We start from the raw sequence: 22,158 nt of genomic DNA on the forward strand, positions 1-22,158 counted from the left end.
CTCTCTTCCCCATCCCCACTCATGCTCTGTCTCTCTCTGTCTTAAAAATAAATAAAACATTAAAAAAAATTTAAACTCCTAGAATGTAGGAGAAAACCTAGATGTCCTTGGGTATAGTGATGGCTTTTTAGATACAACACAAAGGCACAATCCATGAAAAAAATACTTGATAAGCTCAACTTCATTAAAATTAAAAATTCTTCCGCAAAACATGTTCAACGTCCGTCCTCATCAGGGAAATACAAATGCAAGCTGGTGCAGCCACTCTGGAAAACAGTGTGGAGGTTCCTCAAAAACTTAAAAATAGATCTACCCTATGACCCAGCAATAGCACTGCTAAGAATTTACCCAAGGGATACAGGAGTGCTGATGCATAGGGGCACTTGTACCCCAATGTTTATAGCAGCACTTTCAACAATAGCCAAATTATGCACTTGACCTTAGCCAAAAGGCCGAGAAGCGGTAACAGTAGCCAAATTATGGAAAGAGCCTAAATGCCCATCAACTGATGAATGGATAAAGAAGATGTGGTTTATATATACAATGGAATACTACTTGGCCAAGAGAAAGAATGAAATCATGCCATTTGCAACAACGTGGATGGAACTGGAAGGTATTATGCTAAGTGAAATAAGTCAGGCAGAGAAAGACAGATACCATATGTTTTCACTCATATGTGGATCCTGAGAAACTTAACAGAAGACCAGGGGGGAGGGGAAGGGAAAAAAAAAAAGTTACAGAGAGGGAAGGAGGCAAACCATAAGAGACTCTTAAATACTGAGAACAAACTGAGGGTTGATAGGGGGTGGGGGAGAGGGGAAAGTGGGTGAGGGGCATTGAGGAGGGCACCTGTTGGGATGAGCACTTGGTGTTGTATGGAAACCAATTTGACAATAAATTATATTTAATAATAAAAAATTCTCCTGCAAAACACAATGTCAAGAAAATGAGAAAACAAGCCACAGAGTGGGAGAAAATATTTGCAAAAGGCACATCCAATAAATGACTGTGAGCCAAAGTATACAATGAACTCCTAAAACTCAAGAATAAGAAGACAAAAAGCTCCATTAAAAAGTAGACAAAGATCTTAAGAGAAACAAAGAAGATATAAAGATGGCAAACAAGCTTATGAAAAGATGCACCACAGTATTTGTCATTAGGGAAGTGCAAATTAAAGCAACAGGATACCACTACACACCTATCAAAGTGGCCAAAATTCAGAATATTAACAATATCAAATTCTAGAGAGGATTGGAGCAATAGGAAATCTCAGTGCTAGTAAGAATGCAAAATTTTCTAGCCACTGTGCAGGAGAGTTTAGAAGTATTTTATAAAATGAAAGATATACTTGCTATGCTACCTAGCAGTCATGCTCCTTGGTATTAAAACTTGTGTCCACATAAATACCTGCATGCAGATGTTTATAGCAGCTGTATTCATAACGGCAAAAACTTGGAAGCAACGGAGTTGTCTTTCAATAGGTAAACAGATAAATAAACTGTGGTGAAGTCAGCCAATGAAATATTACTCAGTGCTAACAAGACATGAACTACCAGGACATGATAATAACATGAAGGAAAACTAAATGCATGTTACTAAGTGAAAGAAACCAATCTGAAAAGGCAACATGCTCTATGATTCCTACAATGTGACATTCTAGAAAAGATAAAACTATGGAGACAGTAAAAATATCAGTGGTTGCCAGATGTTGGGGTGGAGCAGAGGGGTAAATACGCAGAGCATGCGGGATTTCTAGGGCAGTGAAATCATGTTATGTGATAATGTAATAATGGATACATGTCATTATACATTTGTCTAAACCCATAAAATGAACAACATCAAGAGTAAGCCCTAAGGTAAAATAATGGACTCTCAGTGATTATGGTGTATCAATGTAGGTTCATCGGTTGTAACAAATGTACCACTCTGGTAGGGGGATGCTGATAACGGGCAAACCCTGAATGTGTGGGGGCAGTGGGTAAATGAAAAAACCCTGGACCTTCTCTCAATTTTGCTATTAACCTAAAATTTCTCTAAAAAATTATATTTAAGTTGAAAAGAGATAGCTTAGCAGACTCGATTAAAAAAATCTTCCAACTATATGCTGTGTATAAACTCACTTCAAATATAATAATATAGAAATATTGACAGTAAAAAAAAATGAGAAATTACATACCATGTAAATACTAATTCAAAGAATTAAGGAGTGGAGATATTTTATCCATATCAGATAAAATAGATTTTAGAATAAAGAAAATTATTGGCAACATTAAATAATGATAAAAGGGTGACTCTACCAAAAAGACATAGCAATACCAAATGTGTATACATCTGACAAAAAAGGAGCAGAATATGTAAAGTAAAAACTGCTACATATTAAAAGAGAAGTAGATAAATCCACAATTATAGCTGGGGACTTCTATATCCCTTCTCACCAATTACTAGAAAACCTAGACAGAAAATCAGTCAGAATATAGAAGAATTCAACAATGCCATCAACCAATAAGCTCTAACTGACATTCACAACACATTCCATTCAACAGCAGTACATTCTTTCAAGTGCCATGGAATACAGAGAAAAATAGACCATACCCTGGGCCACAAATCTCATTAACTTTAAAAGAATTTAAATTATACAGAGTATGGTCTTTAATCACAAGGGAATCAGACTAAATATTAATAACAGAAAGATTGAAAAGAAATCTCCAAACTTTTGGAAACTAAACAACACACTTCTAAATAATCTATGAGTCAAACAATAAAGTATCAAGAGAAATGAGACAACACAGAGTTGAATGAAAAGAAAAATAAAACATATCAAAAGTGTAGGAAGCAGCTAAAGCAGTGCTGAGAGCGAAATCTATACCCATAAATGCTTATATTAGAAAAGAGGATAAAAGACCAATAACCTAATTTTTCATTTCAAAATGAAGAGCAAGACAAACCTACAGCAATCAGAAAGAACGAAATAATAAAGAGCAGAAATCAATGAAATTCAAAACAGAAAATTAATAGGAAAACAAAGAAACAAACAAACAAAAGCAGGATCTTTGAAAAGTTCAACAAAATTAACACTATTTTAACAATACTGACAAAGAAAAAATAAGACACAAGTTACCAATATCAGGAATGAAACATGAGATATCACCACAGATACAGCATACATAAAAAATAATAAAGGAATATTTTGAACAACTCTCTCTATATATATTTTTTACAACTTAGATGAAATGAACCAATTCTTAGAAAAACACAAACCATCACAAATCACACAATGTTAACTACATAATTTGAATAGCCCTGTAACTATTGAGTAAAATGAATTTATAATTTTAAATTTCCTGAAAGTTAAATCTCCTGGCCAAGATTATCTCACTGGTGAATTCTATCAAACATAAGCATTTAAAGAGAACTAACACCAATTCTCCACAATCTCTTCTTGTATACAGAAGATACTTCCCAATTTACTTTATGAAATCATTTTTACACAGATACTAAACCCAGAAAAAGGAGTTAAAAAAAGGAAAACTATAGACCAATATCCTTCATAAATACAAATGAAAAAATCCTTACAAAATATTAACAAATAGAATTCAGCAATATATGAAATGAATTATTTATCATGACCATATGGAGTTTATTCCAATGGTAAGAGGCTGGTTCAATATTTGAAAATCAATAAATGTAATATGTGATATTAGTATGCTAAAGAAGAATAAAAATTGTGATCATATCAACTGATGCAAACAATTAACAAAATTCATCATTCACTTATTATAAATACTCTCAGTAAATAAGGAATAGAGGGGAATTTCAAGTTAATAAAGAATGTATGTAAAAAAAAAAAAAAGGCCTATAGCAAACATCATACTTGAGGAAAAAATACTGAATGCCTTCTCCTAAAGACTAGAAATGAGGCAAAAGTGTCTTCTTTCACTGCTGCTATTCACCATGGTACTGGAAATTATAGCCCATGCAACAAGGTAAGAAAAGGAAATAAAAGGTATGTAAATAAGCAAGGAAGAAATAAAACTGGTCTATGTGCCAATGACATGAATGTTTATGTAGAAAATCCAAAGTAACCTACAAAAAAACAAATACAAAACCTCTTAAAACTACTAAGTAAATTCAGCAAGGTCTCACTATACAATATACACATTAAAAATCAACTATATTCCTATTATCAATAAATATATGGAAACCACAATTAAAAATATATAGCAGTTATAATTTCTAAAAAAATTTAAATACTTAGATGGAAATCTAACAGCATAAGCTGAAAACTACAAAATGCTGGTGAAAGAAATTAAAGATCTAAATAAATGGAAAGATATACTGCATTCACAGTTTGGAAGGTTCAACATAATAAAATTAATTCTTCCCAAATTGATACAGGCAATTCTATCATCCAAGAAAGGCTTACTATAGATATCGATACAACTATCCTAAATTTTAATTTAAAGGAAAAGGATCTAGAATAGCTAAAATAATTTTGAAGAAAGAACTGAATAGGAGGAATCATTCACCCCAACTTCAAGATACAGCTGAAGTAATCGGGATGGTGTGGCTCTGGCAGAGGGACAGACACATACGTCAATGCAACAGAATACATAATCCAAAAATAGTCCAACACAAGTATGACCTACTACTTTTTAATGTGTGCAAAATCAATTCAATGGGGGAAAGATAGTCTTTACAAAAAAAAATGGTGCTAGGGAAATGGGACACATGTTTGAAAAATTATAAATCATACACTTTATACAAAAAGTACCTCAAACTGGATCATAGATTTAAATATAAAACATAAAACTATAAAACTTTTGGAAGAAAAGAGGAGACAAACTTCAGAGCCTGGGGTTTGGTAAACAGTTCTCAGAGATGACACTAAAAACACGATCCATAAAAGAAAACCTCCATAAACTGAACTTCATAAAAATTCACAACTTTTACTCTGTGAAAGACCTTGTTTTCAAGGTCTTTTCAAGATGATGAAAAAAGCTACAGAGTGGGAGGAAATGTTTGGAAACTATGTATTCAATAAATGACTTATATCTAGAATATATAAAGAACTCTCAAAATTCACAGTAATGATCATTCAATTAGAAAATATGTTAATAATTACTATGTTTGAGAATTTCTACAATAAAATACTTGTTTAAAATTTAAAAAAGGGAAAATCTGGAATCCAGGACTGATATTTTAAGGTATATAGCAGCCTGGACATAGGAGTTTTTTTGTTGTGTTGTGCTGTGCTACTGATACTGATAGATATTCTTACTGGTTCGAAACAATTTTAAGGGACCATGGCAGATTCAAACAAATTTTCACCTTTTAATATCTTTTTCTTAGCCATCTGAAATATAGCAAACCTCCTAATTAACTAGTCCCCTGATTCCACATTTGACTAGTCTGTTAACAATGCAATAATCGGAGATATTCTTTTACAACACAAATCAGGTAGAAATCATCCATCAGTCCCCTTCTTCTCTCATTCAGAACATGAGCCAAGGTCTTTACACTGGCCCAACCTCTCCCTGAACCCACCATCTCTCTGATCATCTCCTCTACTCTCCACTCACTCAATCTCTTCCTGCCATACTGGCTTCTTTTGTGCTCTTTGCACACATCAGCCATGTTCCAGCCTCTGGGCCTTTGCATCTCATGCTCTCTCTATCTGGAACACTCTTCTTCTGGATATCACAGAGCTCACTCCCTCACTTTCTACAAGTCTCCACTAAATATCATTTTCTCAGAGCCAAGCTTTCTTCTTAGCACATTACAGAGTTTTTATCACCCTCACTTCTGCCAGCTTCTAGTCTCCAGCCTCTTTTCAGGTGTCATGCTTTTCCAGAGCACTTTTCATCTTCCAACACACTATAAAATTGACTTATTTTATCTTGTCTTGTGTGTCTCCCCTCTCAAGACTGTCGGCCCCACAAGGACAGAGATTTCCATCTGTTTTTGTGCACTGCTGTTCCCCAGAACCCAGTGCCTGGCACATAGTATGTGCTCAATAAATATTTGTTGAATGAATTTTAATCAAAATTACTAGATAAAAAGTGACAAAGCTTGGCCATTACAGATGGTAATATTAAGTATCTTGTACTAGGATGAGGAAAGCCACTTTTGAAGCCCTTATTCTTTGCCAGAGCTCTACCAAATGCTTGATGTCACTGCGCACACACACGCACGCACATGCGTATACACACACACACACACACACACACACACACACACACACAGTGCAGAGAGCCGGAGCATTTCACTAGGGAGAAGCCATGAGGAGTTAACGTGCCCTCATGAGGACTTATCATCAGTGCTCTAAATTGGCATATTGCCCTAGAAATAGCTGACATTTATTGAGTACCAACTACATAGCAACTACTCTGCTAAGCATTTGTATTTTTACCTATTCTCATTTTAACAACTGTGTGAGTTGATACTATACTAATTTCCCTTTCATAAACAAGTGCAGGGAGTTTTGTTGAGATAAAGAAGTCAGAGGCAGGAAGTGGTGGCTTTAGGTAGTGAACACAGATACACTGACTGAAAGCCCAACTTCTAACTGCCATAGAACCCTTACCACAAGCCGGCTCCACTGCTAAGTACTCTGTGCACAGCATCCATCTAGCCTCAAAAGAAGGATTGTGAATCATGACAGCTTAGCTGGATGACAGACCCCCATTCAACCAGGGCTGGCCAACTCAAAACACACATCACCTTCGCTATGAGGCCTGTCACCTTATTTAATATTGAGGTTGCTTCCACACACACTATACCCCCTTTTATTTCTCCCCAAGTACTTAACTGATTTATTTTGTTTGTCATCTGCCTCCCCCCATAATGAAAGTTCCATAAGCATAAGTTTAGGGCTGACACTAAAGCCTGCAGAACAGTGCCCAGCCTACAGCAGTCATTCGATATTTTTTTCCACTGGATCTAGTAAATATTTTTTCTATGACAAGATCCACAACTTGGAGTAGAAATGGTAATATTTAAAGATGAGAGAGACCCAGACCAGATCCTTGCTCCTTTTTTGGCTGTATATTCTGCATGGAGACAGGAAACTAACCATTATTAATATGCTTTTTGAGTCCAGACTTGGAGCTGGGCACAGATGTTTACAGTATAATTCTAAAGAAGAGCTTGGGTCCTCAGAAGTGTTAGGAATGAATGTCTAGAATGTTTCAGTAGTTCTCATGAGAGGTGATTTTGTGCCCACCCACCTCAGGACATTTGCCTATGTTAAGAGATATTTTTGACTGGCACAACTGAAGGGTGCTCCAGGGGTAGAGGCCAGGGGTACTGCTCAACATCTCACAATGCACAGAGCAGCCTCCACAGCAAAGAATTATCTGGCCACAAATGTCAATACAGCCAAGGCACCAAGAGATTCTCTATTAATGGAGAATATTTCTACTTCTGAGTGTGATTGACATTTCAATAGCTATCACCAGAAGCCTCTGTAGAGGCTGGAGCCTGTCCTCCATGAAGGGAAGTCAAGCCACACTATGGTAAATAACCACACAGTCTTGTTTTCAGAAGGCAATCTCCCCGCATTAGTGCAGGGATGTCACATAAGCTGTCAATCAATCCTTAGATGTCCATGAATCAGTTGTAGAGAACACAAAATAACACCCTCTGAAAAAGTGATTTTTAATTACAGCTTTGATATTGGGACCTGGACCTGAAAGCCAACTGTATCTTCATGAGCTGCAGCTTTGGAAGACGGGGCGAGCTTCCCTATGAGTGCCCTGTGATCTGAATGCAGGGGAGCCTTCACTGGGTCACAGGTGAAAAGTCAGCCAGAAATCGGGAATTGCAGTCACCCCGTAATATCACGCTGTGTCTGTGGCTGTGTAATCCCAAATGTCTGAATGAATAGTAGGACATTGAGTGAATGTCAAGGTATTTCTAAATATCTAGGTACTTGACATTTTTGACCAAAAAACAAAACAAAACAAAACAAAAAAGGAACTGATTTCCATTATATTTTACAATGTATGTTTTTTTGCTATATAACTAAAGCAGAACAGAAGGAAATTTGGTAAATTTAAGACAACATCCAGATTCACTGTATTGAACATGGGAAAATTCGTAAATAGGACCCAGCTATGGAAGCATAATTGATCTGGAAGCAGAAGGTCATCCCAATGAAATTAGGTGCCTCAGGTGTGTTGATGTACCTTCGTAGTTATGTGTTTGCATTAACTTTAGACTCAAATCTAAAATATTAAAGAAATAAAATTGTCAGATATGATGGTATTTATATTTTATTTTGCCTTGCATAGCAAAGCAAGATGGTGTGTGTGTGTGTGTGTGTGTGTGTGTGTGTGTGTGTGTGTGTGTGACTGTTTTTATAAGGACTTAGTATTCTCTGTAAATGTGTACTCTTGGGAGCTACTCCAAGTCCAAGTGCTGGCTCCTCACAAAGGTCTCAACTTGTTCATTGCCCATCCCCTAACCACCCTGTATGAGGTTTTGTGCCCCCATCATTCTGTGGTTCTGCCCCTTTATGAGCATCACTGCTTTCTCACCTCTTCCTCCTGAAGGAGGAAGAAGCCTGGGATAGGGCTAGGCCCTCAGGAGGACTGTTGGGTGACAAAATGTGCAGGAAAATGGAACGGTTCCTGGAGGAGGAAGGGCATTGCCAGGAAAGAGGGCAGGGCCCTCAGGTCCCATCTGAGGGAACAGGCAGTGAGCAGGAATGGGATACAGAGCAGAAGGCCTCAGGTCTCAGGCCAAACCAGCAGGGCATTGTGGGTTTACATTTAGAAAGAGATGCCTGTAAAGAGCCTTTGAGGGCCTCTGTAGCTGAGCCTTCAGTAGGCACAGCTATGAGTGGCCATGGGAACCCCTGCATTATCAGTACTATCCAGTTCCTTTCTACTTCTGCATTTGTCACTGAGGGACACCACCTCCTTCCCAAGACTCTTCCTGTCTGCCCACAGGCCCCTGGAACAGTGTTGACAGCCTGCTCATCAGCTTCTTTCTCAAGGCTTCTTTCTCTTTCTCCTTTGTGGGCTGCCTTTGCTTATTTTTTCTCCCCCTAAATATAACTGATATTTTACCACCTCCTTTTCTATCATTTTTTTCTTAAAGATTATATCTGATATCAAAAACTACCTCTATGGAAGGTTTCCTTAGAAAACTGATGTATGGGGCCCCCAGGGTGGCTCAGTTGGCTAAGCATCCGACTTTGGCTCAGGTCATGATCTTGTGGTCCATGAGTTTGAGCCCCATGTTGGGCTCTGTGTTGACAGCTCAGAGCCTGGAACCTGCTCTGGTTTCTGTGTCTCCCTCTCTCTCTGCTCCTCCCCTGCTCATGCTCTCTTTCTCAAAAAATAAACATTTTTTAAAAATTGAAAAAAAAAAAAAGAAAGAAAACTGAAGTATGTATTAGCTCAGAGAATGGGCCTGCTTTGTTAGAGAAGTGAAGGGAGGAGGGGTTGGGAAAAGAGGAACAGCATTTGGGGAGGAGGGACGGCAGGTACAAAGGCCCTAACGCAGGAGGCCAAACACTGATTCTGAAGAACTCAAAGAAGGCCATTGTGTATGTGTTTGTTCCAACTTATGAAGGAAAGGAGACATCATGTTCAATATACTCTGCTGAATAAGAAGGCCAAGGAATTTTTGCACTTAGTCATTCCATAGAAATATTTAAGCACTTACTAAGTACCACTCACTATACTAGGTTCTGGGGGTATAAATATGAGTAGGTTACATCCTGTGTCTCTAGGGAGCTCCAACAAATAATAAAGAAACTAAGGTGAACAATTGCAGTTACATGCAATGAGCACTTTGATATAGGTGTGGCCAAAGGCTATGGGGATAGCAAGAAAATTATTAATTCACTCAAGGGCTGAATTATCTTGAAAATTAATCTATGTTCTATACATCATCACCAAATGATACCAAATAAATGAATTGTTATTGAGTTTAATCATGAAACAAACCAGAAAATCTAAATTCTGACAGATATCAAAAGGCAATAGAATTGTTTAAAGGATGTCAAAGTGGAGCGTCTGGGTGGCTTAGTCAGTTAAGCATCTGACTTCAACTCAGGTCATGATCTCACAGCTCATGGGTTCGAGCCCCACATCGGGCTCTGTGCTGACAGCTCAGAGCCTGGAGCCTGCTTCAGATTCTGTGTCTCCCTCTCTTCTGCCCCTTCCCTGCTCACACCCTGTCTCTGTCTCCTTCAAAAATAAATAAACATTAAAAAATATATTAAAAAAATAAAAATAAAGGAAGTCAAAGTATACAATCCTACCTCAAAACTTCTCTAGGCTTGGGCAACCATTCAAATAACTAAAGTTGAGCATAATTGAATTTTAGAATGTGTACTTGAGACAAAAAATAAATAAATAAAGGAAACACTGAATTAGACCTGACTGTATACACAGGTCAGGATCAGATAGAAAAGTAGAGAAAGGCAACATAAATTTAAAATTGCTCTTTTGTTGAGATCCAACTAAATGACTCATGCTTAGAAAGATTTAACGGCAAATACTAAGATTTGCCTTTTCATTTCACTGTAGTTTATAATAAGATTATCAATAAATAAAATGCAGAGACTTGGACCTTTGCATTAGTTTTGCCAAGGATCAGCTGTGTGAAAACCGAGTCACAAGGTTTCTCTGAGTTTCAGTCTCCCTATTATGAAATAGAACAATTTCAACAGTAGCATCCAATGATTGTAAAATAGTCTTTCCAGAACAATCAAACACTGCTATATTATTTTCACTGATTTCGATACTGGCTAACTGTAACTGCAAAAACTAAGGAAAATACAAAGCTATTTTACCAATTATATTTGCCAGGCTGGAATGCATCCAATTTTTACAAACAAGACTCTGAATTTACCCAAGATAAATTGGCAAATGTATAATGCCTGATAATGATGAGGCTATATGAAACCCAAGAGTACATATGGGGTCTGGTGAAGACTAGATAGCCTCACTAACTAGGAAACACTCACTTTTCAGTCAGATAAAACCCTTCTCACGATACCGATGGCCCTTCTCTTGGATAAGGGAACCATAAAAAAAATCACCCAAATATAATGTCAGATACCATTGTATGTTACTATGAATGTAAATGAAATGTGTATAAGCTGTTTCTTTGTAGGACAGCCTTCCTCCCGTCTTGGTCATGTTTGCTAAAATGTTTGATAAAGCTGCTTAAAGTGAATAGGGAGTGACAATATGTGAGCCAAGGGGAGTCTGATCATTTAAAACAAAAAAAAAAAATTGGAATATGGTTTTGTCATTAGATCCAAAAATGACACAGTAATTATATGCAGTGCTACATAATGATTCTAACTGTAATTGCAGTATAATTTTTGGGGCATGCACGTACACTCCACCTCCATCATAATTATTATGTTTAGATCATGTCACCTTGTGTTTCAAGTTCTCCGCTAATTCCTTGAGCTACAGACTCTTCAAATATGTAGATTCATTTAAACATATATAGCGCCCATGATACCTATCCGATCATCACAGGACCTGAACATATACATGAGTTATCAACAGAACACTAATAGCTATGCAAACACCTAATATTGTGGAAAATCAACCCTGTTCTACTCTGCTACTTCTTGGTCAATTTTACAAAAGTAAGAACGTCAGGGAAGGGATACCTTTTTTGCAACTTTTTGTGAGACAGAATAGTTTATACACTTTCCTATGTGATCTCTTCTCTTATCAGTGAAAAGGTCCACGTCACACAATGCAAAATGCTTTGACAAATGGAAGTGCCTTTTGCAGTTATTAATGGGAAGGAACATTCACACCGCTCGTTCTCAAGGCCAAAAGCCAGAGCCCTTTTAGGCACAAGCGACTATGATGGATAAGCATGGCTGTATGACAGCTTATCTCGTTTGCTATTCAGACCCCACTTCCACTCCATAAAGTGTCATGTTAATTGTGTGATATGAGCAAATGCTACATCCTTTGACAAACTTAAAATTATAAGGCATATAATTTGCAATGGTTAATTTTATGCACTAATGTGGTTAAACTACCCATAATGGGGGTGGGCCTCATCTAATCAGTTGAAGGCCTTAAGACTAAAGACTGAGGTTACCTAAAGAAAAACTTCTACCAGAGTTTCTAGGCTTCAGATTCAAGACTACAACAGCAACTCTTATCCAGCCTGAAATCTTGCCCTATAGATTTTAGACTTGCCAGCCTCCACAATCACATAAGCCCATTCTTTAAAATCTCTCCATCAATCCATCCATCCATCATTCTCTCTTCCCAACCCCCACCCCTACCTATATATCTCCTATTGATTCTCTGGGGACTACTAATATAAGTTTATTCAGAAAAGTAAATATGCTGCTTACTCTCTTTGAAAAAAAAAACAAATATTTTTTTGTCTTTATTTATGACATTGGTAAATAATGAACCAATTCTTAGTTTTAAGATTACAAGAAACACCCTTTGTTAAAAACTTCATGAAACCAGCTGAGAATCAAGTTGACATATTGAGCTTTTGTACTTTGTATAAAACTACATTTAAGTATATATGATATATTTTCCATACCAACTGAGTTTGTGTACCTTCCATAGGACAAAGAGGATGTAAATACCAAGGAAACTCGGTAATCACGACTCTCAGTTAATGACATCTGACTATTCTTCGTTGAGATATCACATATAAGGAAGTCCAGTCATTTTGCAGGAAACCAGTAGCATAATCATATTCTTATGTGTAACAATTACACAAACAATGTTTTTAAAGCAGGGTGTGGATTATAATATTTTCCATTATAAGACTAGCTTTAGGTCTGTTAAACCCACTAGAAGCAGTTATTCCTAATAAACATCATTATTTCCACACCAGAGGACACAATTAAAAAAAAATTTTTATAAGCAGCAAGTTACAATGGCTTTACTTTTAACTCTGAGCTATATTATATTAGAGCTATAAATATTGTATTAAAATGGTATTTTATTATTTATATATAACAGATTGATTCCAGAGAAAATGTTGAAATGATATATGTTAAATTAGTTTTTTTTTTCAGAAAAGCAAGTCTTTCTTGGAGGCATTCTCTAGACAAAGGTACTTACTAACAGCAGAGTCATAGGAGGTTGAATTGTGTTCCCCTCTCGTGAAGGGATATGGTGACAGGTAAGCGTGCATGCAGTTCTTGGACAGTGGCTGATTGGCTAGGAAGGAGAGCAAATGATGGTAGTTGTTATTGAGATGCTGAGTGAAGACTTCCTAACAAGAGACATACAGGACCTGGGATAGATAAGCTAAATAAACTGTGGGTGGGAGCAACAGATTCAGAGAACTGATGAGTGAGGGGGGGGGGGAAACTCACATCAAGCAGCTCAGGGAACCTGGAAAGTAGATTCATCCAAAACATCTAGTTCATGACATAGTTCAATGCTGGGAATGCCCCTAATATCACCTTAAGATTAAAGGCACTACACTTCATTTATTTTCACAGCCATATTCTCCAGTTCCCAACATGATGCCTAGCACATAGTATTCAAAAAGTAATTGTTTTAAAACTCTAATAAACTTAGATTTACCCATTGTCAGCTCTGATTAATATAAAATGTATCCTATATTCTATTTTTAGGGAAAAGCTGGAAATGATAGGTCATACAAGCTAATAATTTAAATGCATTTTTAGTATTTGGAGAAAACACAAGAAAAAAACTTTTATGTTGTTGGAAAACTTGAAACTTTCACTGTGTACCCTTTAAGGAGGAGTGAAATATTCTTTCTTTCTCTAAGTCCTTGGCAAAATCTTCCTCTTGCACAGTCTGACTTACTCTGCCAGAGTCTGAATGCTTTTCATTGGCAGATTCCATGCTCATTTTCCTCTCCAAAAGGACTACAAGATAGCCTACCAACTATTTCTTGCAAAATTCCATTTCATCATTACTTTGTTCCTTTCACATATGCCAACTTGCTGTCAGCTTGCTTACGTCTTCCAAGATCTCATCTCTTTATTATATATTATTTTATCATATAATCTTGACTAGTGTGTAAATGCCATATTTTGATATATCACAGGAGTATTGGATAAGGAGACTAATAATTTCAACCTACAATAACCTTGAGGGTAATAAATAGTTCTTTTATTGTTGAATGCAATAAGATAAAAGCTAGTTATTTTCAATGAATTTACTTTCAGAGGTTAATATAATATAGGAAATACAGTGAAAAGAATGTACTGTATTTTTAAGAAGCTATTCTACATCAAAAAGGAACTCTCAAGTTTCTATGAGAGAACACAGACATCAGAAGCCAGGCATTTCTTGATAATTCCCACTACCTTGGTTAAAGCCCAAACAGAGTGTGCTTTCATCCACCGCTGCTGGTAAGTAAGTTTCATTATAAAAAAAAAAAAAAAAAAAAAAAAAAGATATTTTTTAACTTTAAAGCCACCAATATAAAATATCTGATCTCTATATCTTAATTTTTAAATTTGACATTTAAAGGGTTGATAGCCAAAAATAAAACTAATTTATTTGCAACACAGCAATAACAGACACAGCAATAATAGACAAGAAAAATACTATAGGTAATACCTAGTTTTTTTTGTTGCTGTTGTTGTTGTTAGGGTGAGTGTATTTTAAATATGAGCAAGGAAACAGAAGATAATTCAGTTTTGCCATAAATATTCAGACCCCTATTTTAGGTTAGAAAATAAAATAATTATTCATATAGCCATTTCTACTTACTGAAAAAGAATCACTTCATGAATCTTTTGAAGACATTCTATCAGGATTCTACAGGTAAGAATCCAATCCTATCTTGTAAGTGATCTATGCTAAACAAGAAGCTGCTCATTCTTATTTTAATGACGAGGGGAAATAAAGCTAAATTGCACTTACTGTACCAGAACTTCCAGATACTGGAATCATTCTCTTCCGCAATCCCATTAAACCAACATCTCCAGAAGAATCCTTCATGGTGGAAAGTGACATTCTCTATCTGTACAGAACACAAAGAAAGTAATTTGCCATCAACACAAAGCACATAACCTAAATTATCACATCCGGGAAAATATTAAAACAATGGATTTTATCCCAAATAATGATGGTCAGTAGCTTGCTACCTATCTCTTCTGTGAAGAAATAGGCACTCCACCACTGTTCTCTGATTTCAAGAGGATACATAAGGCTACCCTCATCCCTACCAAGTACATCAGTATTTGGAAGAAGAAACGCACATTCTGTTCACCTGAACACTTCCCCACTTCAGTTGCAAGAAGCCAGTAATCCGATCCAAAAGCCACCAAAAAGAGTAAAACCCCCAAAGCACCAAAGAGAGCCCCAAAGAAGATGGCAATATTTAGTCTCATCTTCAAGCCACTGGTTTCCCTTTAAATAAACTTAGAAATTAAAAAAAAATGGCAGACACGTAGCTTCTCAATTAAAAAAAAAAAATAAGAAAAATAAGAAAGATTTTTCAAGTAGGCAGGATCTTCTTTAGAAGCCTCTCCTAGCTCATGTTTTGGTGACTTCTCACTCGCACCCAGTGGGTGGATTTGTATTCCCTTTGCTCTCCCCTGGAGGGACTCCAGCCCAGCAGCTGAGAATGGCCAGCTATTTTAGGATACTGATTGAGGAGCTGTCTCTCTCCCGTGGGGATCAAAAAATAGCTGACCTTCCCCTGACTGTAGAGAGGAATATCAGGGGCTGGCTAGAATGACCATTTTTGCTGTTGGGTAATCCATAGAAGTGGGAAGAAGATGAAGTGGTATGAAGTCATTGGCAGTATTGGCCCAAAGTCTTAAGTGTCTGAACAAGCTCCTCGGTCTAGAATGACCATTACAACACCAAAGCCGAAGACACTTAAGACTCTCTTTGAAGACAGATAAAGAACAGCTATAAGGAACCACAAAGAGTTTTCTTGAATATAATTAAAGTTGTAATTAATTTCTTAATTCCTTTTGGATACTTTAGGGATACAAAATAATCTGCGGGTCAAGTGGTCTAACGTATCATGGAGTACAGCTCAAGTGTATAACCTAGACATTCAGATGTATACTTAAAAGATCAAGAAAAAAGTAACATAGGCTATTTAAAGTACAAAAAAGTACCTTCATGCTACCCACACTATTGACATAAAAACAGCACTTTCTACAGCAGCTCCAATATCTTGTACAAGTTACTCCAAATAACCATCCCCAAAGTGAACCGAAGAAAAACAGAGTCCCAAAGTATATTGTTGTCTGGATGAAGATGAAAGAATCTGGTCTACTCTTTATTTTTGTTTCCTTCGTTTTAAATGTTCAACTTCGTCAAAACATCCTGGATTCTGATACAAACCACCTCATGAATCTATACTTTTCTCCATGCCTTATCTCTATTGTTGTTTTCTTTTCATGTCTGAGTATACAGGAGAGTATTTTTAAGTACTTGTGTAGCATTTTAAAATTGGTACTGTCTCTATGGCTACTGTTTTTGGTTTTTCCTTTTAAATATATATTCTCAACAATAATGTGAGTTAGTGCATCTTCTGAAGAGGCATCAGCTCTACCAGCCTCCTTCACCACTTCTGCTTGGTATGGGACAGATCCTTAAATACAGAGTCACGGAGGGCAAAAGATGACTCTTCAGTAGGGAGGTAGGGCCTTCGTCAGTTCTGGCTGTATGCAGTCAGAGGTACCCGAAGGTCATGAATGGAATTCTAGGTCACAGAATCAGTGGCTGCGAGGGCTAAATGGAATTCAACAGAACACCTCAGCTGATTCCTTATCTAATGCTCAAATCTCTTTTGTAAGAACCCCCACAGCATGGAGCCAGGCCGTCTCTAGCCTGCTGTCTTGAAAGACGTCAGGAATGTCCACACAGCCCAACCTTAAGTTCTGCCAAAAGCTGCTTTCCTAAAGTTTCCAGTATTAATCCTATTTGGTCCCCTGAGATTGCATAGCACAGGTGTGCAATCTTCTGTCATGTGACAGAATTTCCTGGTATTTTTCTGATGAAGAAGCAGTCATCTCAAGCCTCCTCAAACCAGAACTGCTACTGGACCCCTAAATTGAGGTCTTTTTCTTCTAAGCTAAACATCCTATTCTTTTAAACATCCCTTAGGTTGGCACAACTCCAAATTTCCCTGTTATTCTGGTTCTTGGCTACAATCTTCAAGGATTTGATTGAAGTGAGGCATAGTATAATCTTCTGCATAGAGCCTAGCACCTGAATACCACCACCTTTCTGATTCAGAGGCTGTGATAAGCAGAATAATAATCTCCCAAAGATGTCCACACCCTAATCCTAACTGTAATCACATAATCTGTGAATAGGTTATGTGGCAATATCCTGGATTACACAGGTAGGCCCAATCTAATCACATGAACCCTTTAAAGTAGAGAATCTCTTCTAACAGAGTAGGCAGAGAAAGGAATGTGGCAAGAAAAAGAGTCAAAGAGTTGCTGGTTTGAAGGGGTCACAAGCCAAGTAATATGGCTGGCTTCTAGTGCCTGGAAGAGGAAAGAACAGATTCCCCCTGGGCCCCTCCCCGACTAAGGAAGAAACATAGCTTTACCAACACCTTGATTTGGGAGGTTTCTGACCTCTGGAACTGTAGGGATAGTAAATTTGTATTCTTTTAAGCCACCAATTTTTTATTCATTTGTTGTAGCAACAATAAGAGACTAATACAGATGCTATTCGGTAATTAATGCAATATCAGATCAAATTAAGGATTTTGGGGGGGTGGGGGGAGAAAATACGTCTTGAAGAAGTGCTTATTGAGAACTTGTGAGACATTTTTGCCAGACATTAAGGTTACAGTACATAGGCCCTGACCTTGAGGAATTCATGCCCTAGTGGGAAAAAATAAATGATTCATTAGAATGAAGTACATAGAGGTTTAATAATGAGCTTTGGGCCAACCTGGACACATTCTCCTCCTTCCCAGCCCACCCCTCTCCCAGCGTCAGTGTGGTTGTGTAGTTGTGGTTGTGTAGTTGTGGTCGTAGACACCAACACTGCTCTTTGGAGAGGAGGAGGAATTTCTTCATGAAGATTTTATTTATTTATATCCCAAAGGTTTATGGTAAACATCTATGCATCAATACTAAATCTTTAACACACACACATTAACAAACATACACACATACAAACAACTAGATTTTTTTAAGTAAGCAGGAAGGAGTGTGGAACTTTGTCATTGTTATAATTCATCTCAATTTTGGTATTTGTCACACACAAAAATCATCTTTCTGGGTTAGGTCCATCAACTAATGACATTTTCTCACCATTTCTGGTTTATCCAAAAATGCATAAGCATCATTATAAAAATGTGTGTTTATTAAATCAATTATGAGTAAGCAATCTAATTATTTCCACCATTCATTTGTGTGCATCTATTTGATATCACAGAGTACTTCTCATGTCATGAAACTAAACTGCTTTAGCCCCATTATCCCCAGTGCTTATCACAGTGCTTGACATGCAACAGGCACTAAAATAAAATAAAAATCAATTTGTATTAGGACACTTGGCTGAGATACAAGTCCATGACCTTCTGAGCCATCCAACTGATAATCCGTCCCAGAAGAAAGCGCCCCGATCTGGCATGGCCTGTTCTTTGTGAAACCTGGAGGGATGGATTTTAGTGGGGTGTGTGTTTCCTCTTTTTGAGAATCTCCATTAGACTCTTACTGATAAATGCAATGAAACTTACTCTCCAGGGGTCAAAACGTGTTTCCTTTCTTTAGAAAACTGGACCATTTGCTTGTCATTTGCCACTCCCCTAATTTTGCATGATTCTTAAAATATTCCCAAATACCTTTTTTAAGTTTATTTATTTTGAGAGAGAGCATGAGCTGCGGAGGGGCAGAGAATCCCAAGCAGGCTCTGTGCTGTCAGTGCAGAGCCCAACATGGGGCTTGAACTCACAAACCACAAGATCGTGACCGGAGCCCAAATCAAGAGCCGGATGCTTAACCGACTGAGCCACCCAGGCACCCCGTGCAGCTTCCTCAGGTTCTTTCAGCAGCCTGAACAATTGTCCGTGCACCAGGAAGATGCCTAAAAAGCTGCTGGGTTCTTATCATCTCCACGGATTTGGGCAGAGGGTCTCTTTTTCCCTTCACACTCTTTTCTGGTGAAAGGCCAAGAGATGAGGAGAAACAGACAAACTCAGGCACCAACCCCAACTTGTAATACCCTGTAATAAACCACTCCATTGCCTATCCTTTAGGTGGATATTGAATCTATTTTTATGTTGATATGATTATCACACTGAATCTGCAAGGCCACAAACCTAAGCATGGTATCTCAGGTTTGATCCTGTGGGAAAACTGGATTTTCAAAAATGTGAACTGAGGTCAATAATAACAGCTGATATCCATGAGCATCTACCAGGTAGCAGATAGAAACCTAAGCACATTAAATACCTTGAATACAGGACAACCTTCAGTAGACAGACTATGAAACAACCACTTTCTCTATGGGTGTCCACTCTCTTGAGCAGGAATCTTAGCATCTAAAAGTCTTTTTGGTGGTAGGAGTCAAAGATGGTCTAGGTCACATGAAAGATGGCCAGAGGTAAGCCAAGAGAGATCTGCTTGGAGTCTCACTGCCAAAGGCAATTCTCAATAATTAATGGGTTATGTTTCTACGTTTAGACCCTAGAGGTTACCCCTTTGTTATGATGCTCAATTGTTCTCTGTGGCCCCAAGGCTAAATGAGGAGGCTAGGTGGCTGAGTGCAGACTTAGGACCGGTCCTCCAGAATACAACAAACCTGGACACAAGAGCAGGAGCTGCAGGTACCAGCTCTTCCCCACTGGCAGTTTTCAGAATGAGGATTTCACTGAATTAAGAAGAGTGGGAATCGTCTTTCATAGAAGATGATTTGTGCTTGGGCAAATCACTCAAATCTCTGAGCTTTGGCTTCCCATATGGAAAAACAGGAACAACGCTTCAGAGGATAACTGGGGATATTAGGAAAGAGGGCGTGTCAAATGAGTCGGTGGAATACCCACATTAGGTTTCTCTTCTATCCTTCCTTTAGCTGAAGACAATTTTTTGATGAATTTTTTTTAAAAAAATCATAATACAAGATAAAACTCCCTCTGCTAGCATTCCAGATAGGACTCGGGTTTATTTCAACAGACTAACCTCTCAGCAAGTGCCCCTAGCCCTCCCCACACCCATATACATCATTCTCTCCCCTAGGCCACCTGCAGCATTTTCCCAAATCCTTGCCTATCCTGTTCCCTTCTGATTAGAACTCTCTTCTCTTCCACCTGTCTGATGAACTCTTCCTTAATCCACTCAACAAATACATAGCAAGTCCCTACTCTGTATTACATGTTCTTGTGGGTGTTGAGTACTAGCAGTACTCTCCAAGAAGACTGTATTGTACAACCTATAACACTTTCCTGTATTTAATTACACTCTTGTCTTCCATAGACACTTTTTGAATCCCTGCGTCTTGGGAAAACTTGGGTCAAGACATGTTTGCTCAATGAACAAATTAATAATGAATAAACAAATAAATGAAAGCCCCCCCCATAAAATATGCCCCATTATTCTTCAAAATGTTATCAAGAATGTTAGCCCCTGTATCTACAGTGCCTTCTTATGAAGACCAGGAGGAAATTTCTGAATACTGAAAGAAGTTGTGTTTCCATAGACCACTGCTATTATTTTTAATCTTAGAGACACTATAAATTGTATCCTTTTGATAAATATTTATCAAATGCCTGTTTTAAGGCAGATTGCTGTGTCCCAGAATGATGGTAGTGAATAAAATGTGCTCTCTAACCTCAATGAGCTTATATTCTTATGACACCAAGAGTACTTCTGTCTCCACCCGGGTACCTGGAAAGCTCAGAGACAAATGTACAAAGGTGATGTCCCAGCTTCCCACACTCTTCCCAAGGTGCCTTCCTTAGTTTCCTTCCTGTGTGCCCCCGACTTTCTCTCCCACACACACTTGTTTAACATGTCATTTTATATATGTTTATGTAAGCTGCTTCAAGTACTTTTGAGAACAACATAAAGAATAAACAAGGAAACAAACAGACACTTTGTGAAATCAGATATTAGAAAACATGATGTAACTGCCCCAGCCAAGAAAGCTGGTCTGGTTTTATTGTTCCATTCTAAAAGCTCCCTGAACTCTTTGGTCATCCCTGCCTTTTTCCTCTCATCCTGATCATTCTACTGTCACAATTTCATTTGGAGAGCCTCCTGACTTCGTGGAAATAACTTTCCTTTTAGAGTCTTTTGTCACTTAAAGAAATTGACAAAAACCTTTTTAATTTTTTTAATTAAAAAAAAGTTTAAAAATCAACCTTCTAAAATCTAGAGTATAGGAAGATCATTAGCACTCCAAGTTAGGGTGGTAAGTTTCCTTCTTGTTTTTTACAAGTTAAATAAAACTTGACAACCAAAGACTGGACAACTAAACAATGGAAGGCTTTGATCCACTATTTTGATCCAATGTCTTTTTTTTTTTTTTTTAAGTTAACTGTGTTTTGTTTTTTTTTTTAATTGGTAAATACACTGAAACTTAGCAGAAATCTCAAGTCATGATAATGAGCAAACATTCTTTTTTCTACGGTCATAATTTCTAATCCTGATACTGTAATACTCTTAATTATCTCAAAATATCTAATTAAACTAAGCATTTTGAAAACAAAATTAATTCTGGTTCACTTTAGCTTAAAAATATTCAAGAATGACAATACCCAGGACCTAAAAATGGTAAACAAATTTGTAAAGAAATATGGGCCTACTTCAGAGATATTGTGAGTTTGGTTCTAGACCATGGCAATGAAATGAACAAATAACACAATAAAGCAAGCCAAATGAACTTTTTGGTTTCCCAGTTCATGGTCTTGTAAATGCGCAAGAGTATCATGTCTAAAAATACAATGTACATACCTTAATTAAAAGATACTTCATTGCAGGGTGCTTAGGTGGCTCAGTTGGTTGAGCATTTGACTTCAGCTCAGGTCATGAACTCACAGTTGGTGAGTTCCAGCCCCGCTTCAGATCCTTTGCCCCTCTCTTGCTCTTTCCCCCTCCCCTGCTCACACTCTCTCAAAAATAAATAAAACATTAAAAAAATATGCTAAGATATGCTGATCATTATCTGAGATTTCACATCGTGGTTATCTTTTAAGTGTGTTGGAGGGTCTTGTCCCCATGTTGATGGC

General features: G+C 37.5%; 1 protein-coding gene across 1 annotated transcript in view; it reads right to left on the reverse strand.

The window, feature by feature from the left end:
* The window catches only part of TMEM182 (transmembrane protein 182), a 52,616-nt gene extending 37,279 nt beyond the window's left edge, over window positions 1-15,337 (reverse strand). Inside the window, exons 1-3 of the mRNA XM_007097772.3 lie at window positions 15,206-15,337; window positions 14,868-14,967; window positions 13,083-13,181 (exon numbers count right to left, since the gene is read on the reverse strand). Of these exons, the coding sequence (XP_007097834.1) occupies window positions 13,083-13,181; window positions 14,868-14,967; window positions 15,206-15,337 (331 nt within the window). The remainder of the gene's footprint in view (window positions 1-13,082; window positions 13,182-14,867; window positions 14,968-15,205) is intronic.
* Between the last annotated feature and the right edge of the window lie 6,821 nt (window positions 15,338-22,158).

This window comes from Panthera tigris, chromosome A3 (genome assembly GCF_018350195.1).
Source record: "Panthera tigris isolate Pti1 chromosome A3, P.tigris_Pti1_mat1.1, whole genome shotgun sequence".
In the NCBI taxonomy this organism is placed as follows: Eukaryota; Metazoa; Chordata; class Mammalia; order Carnivora; family Felidae; genus Panthera; species Panthera tigris.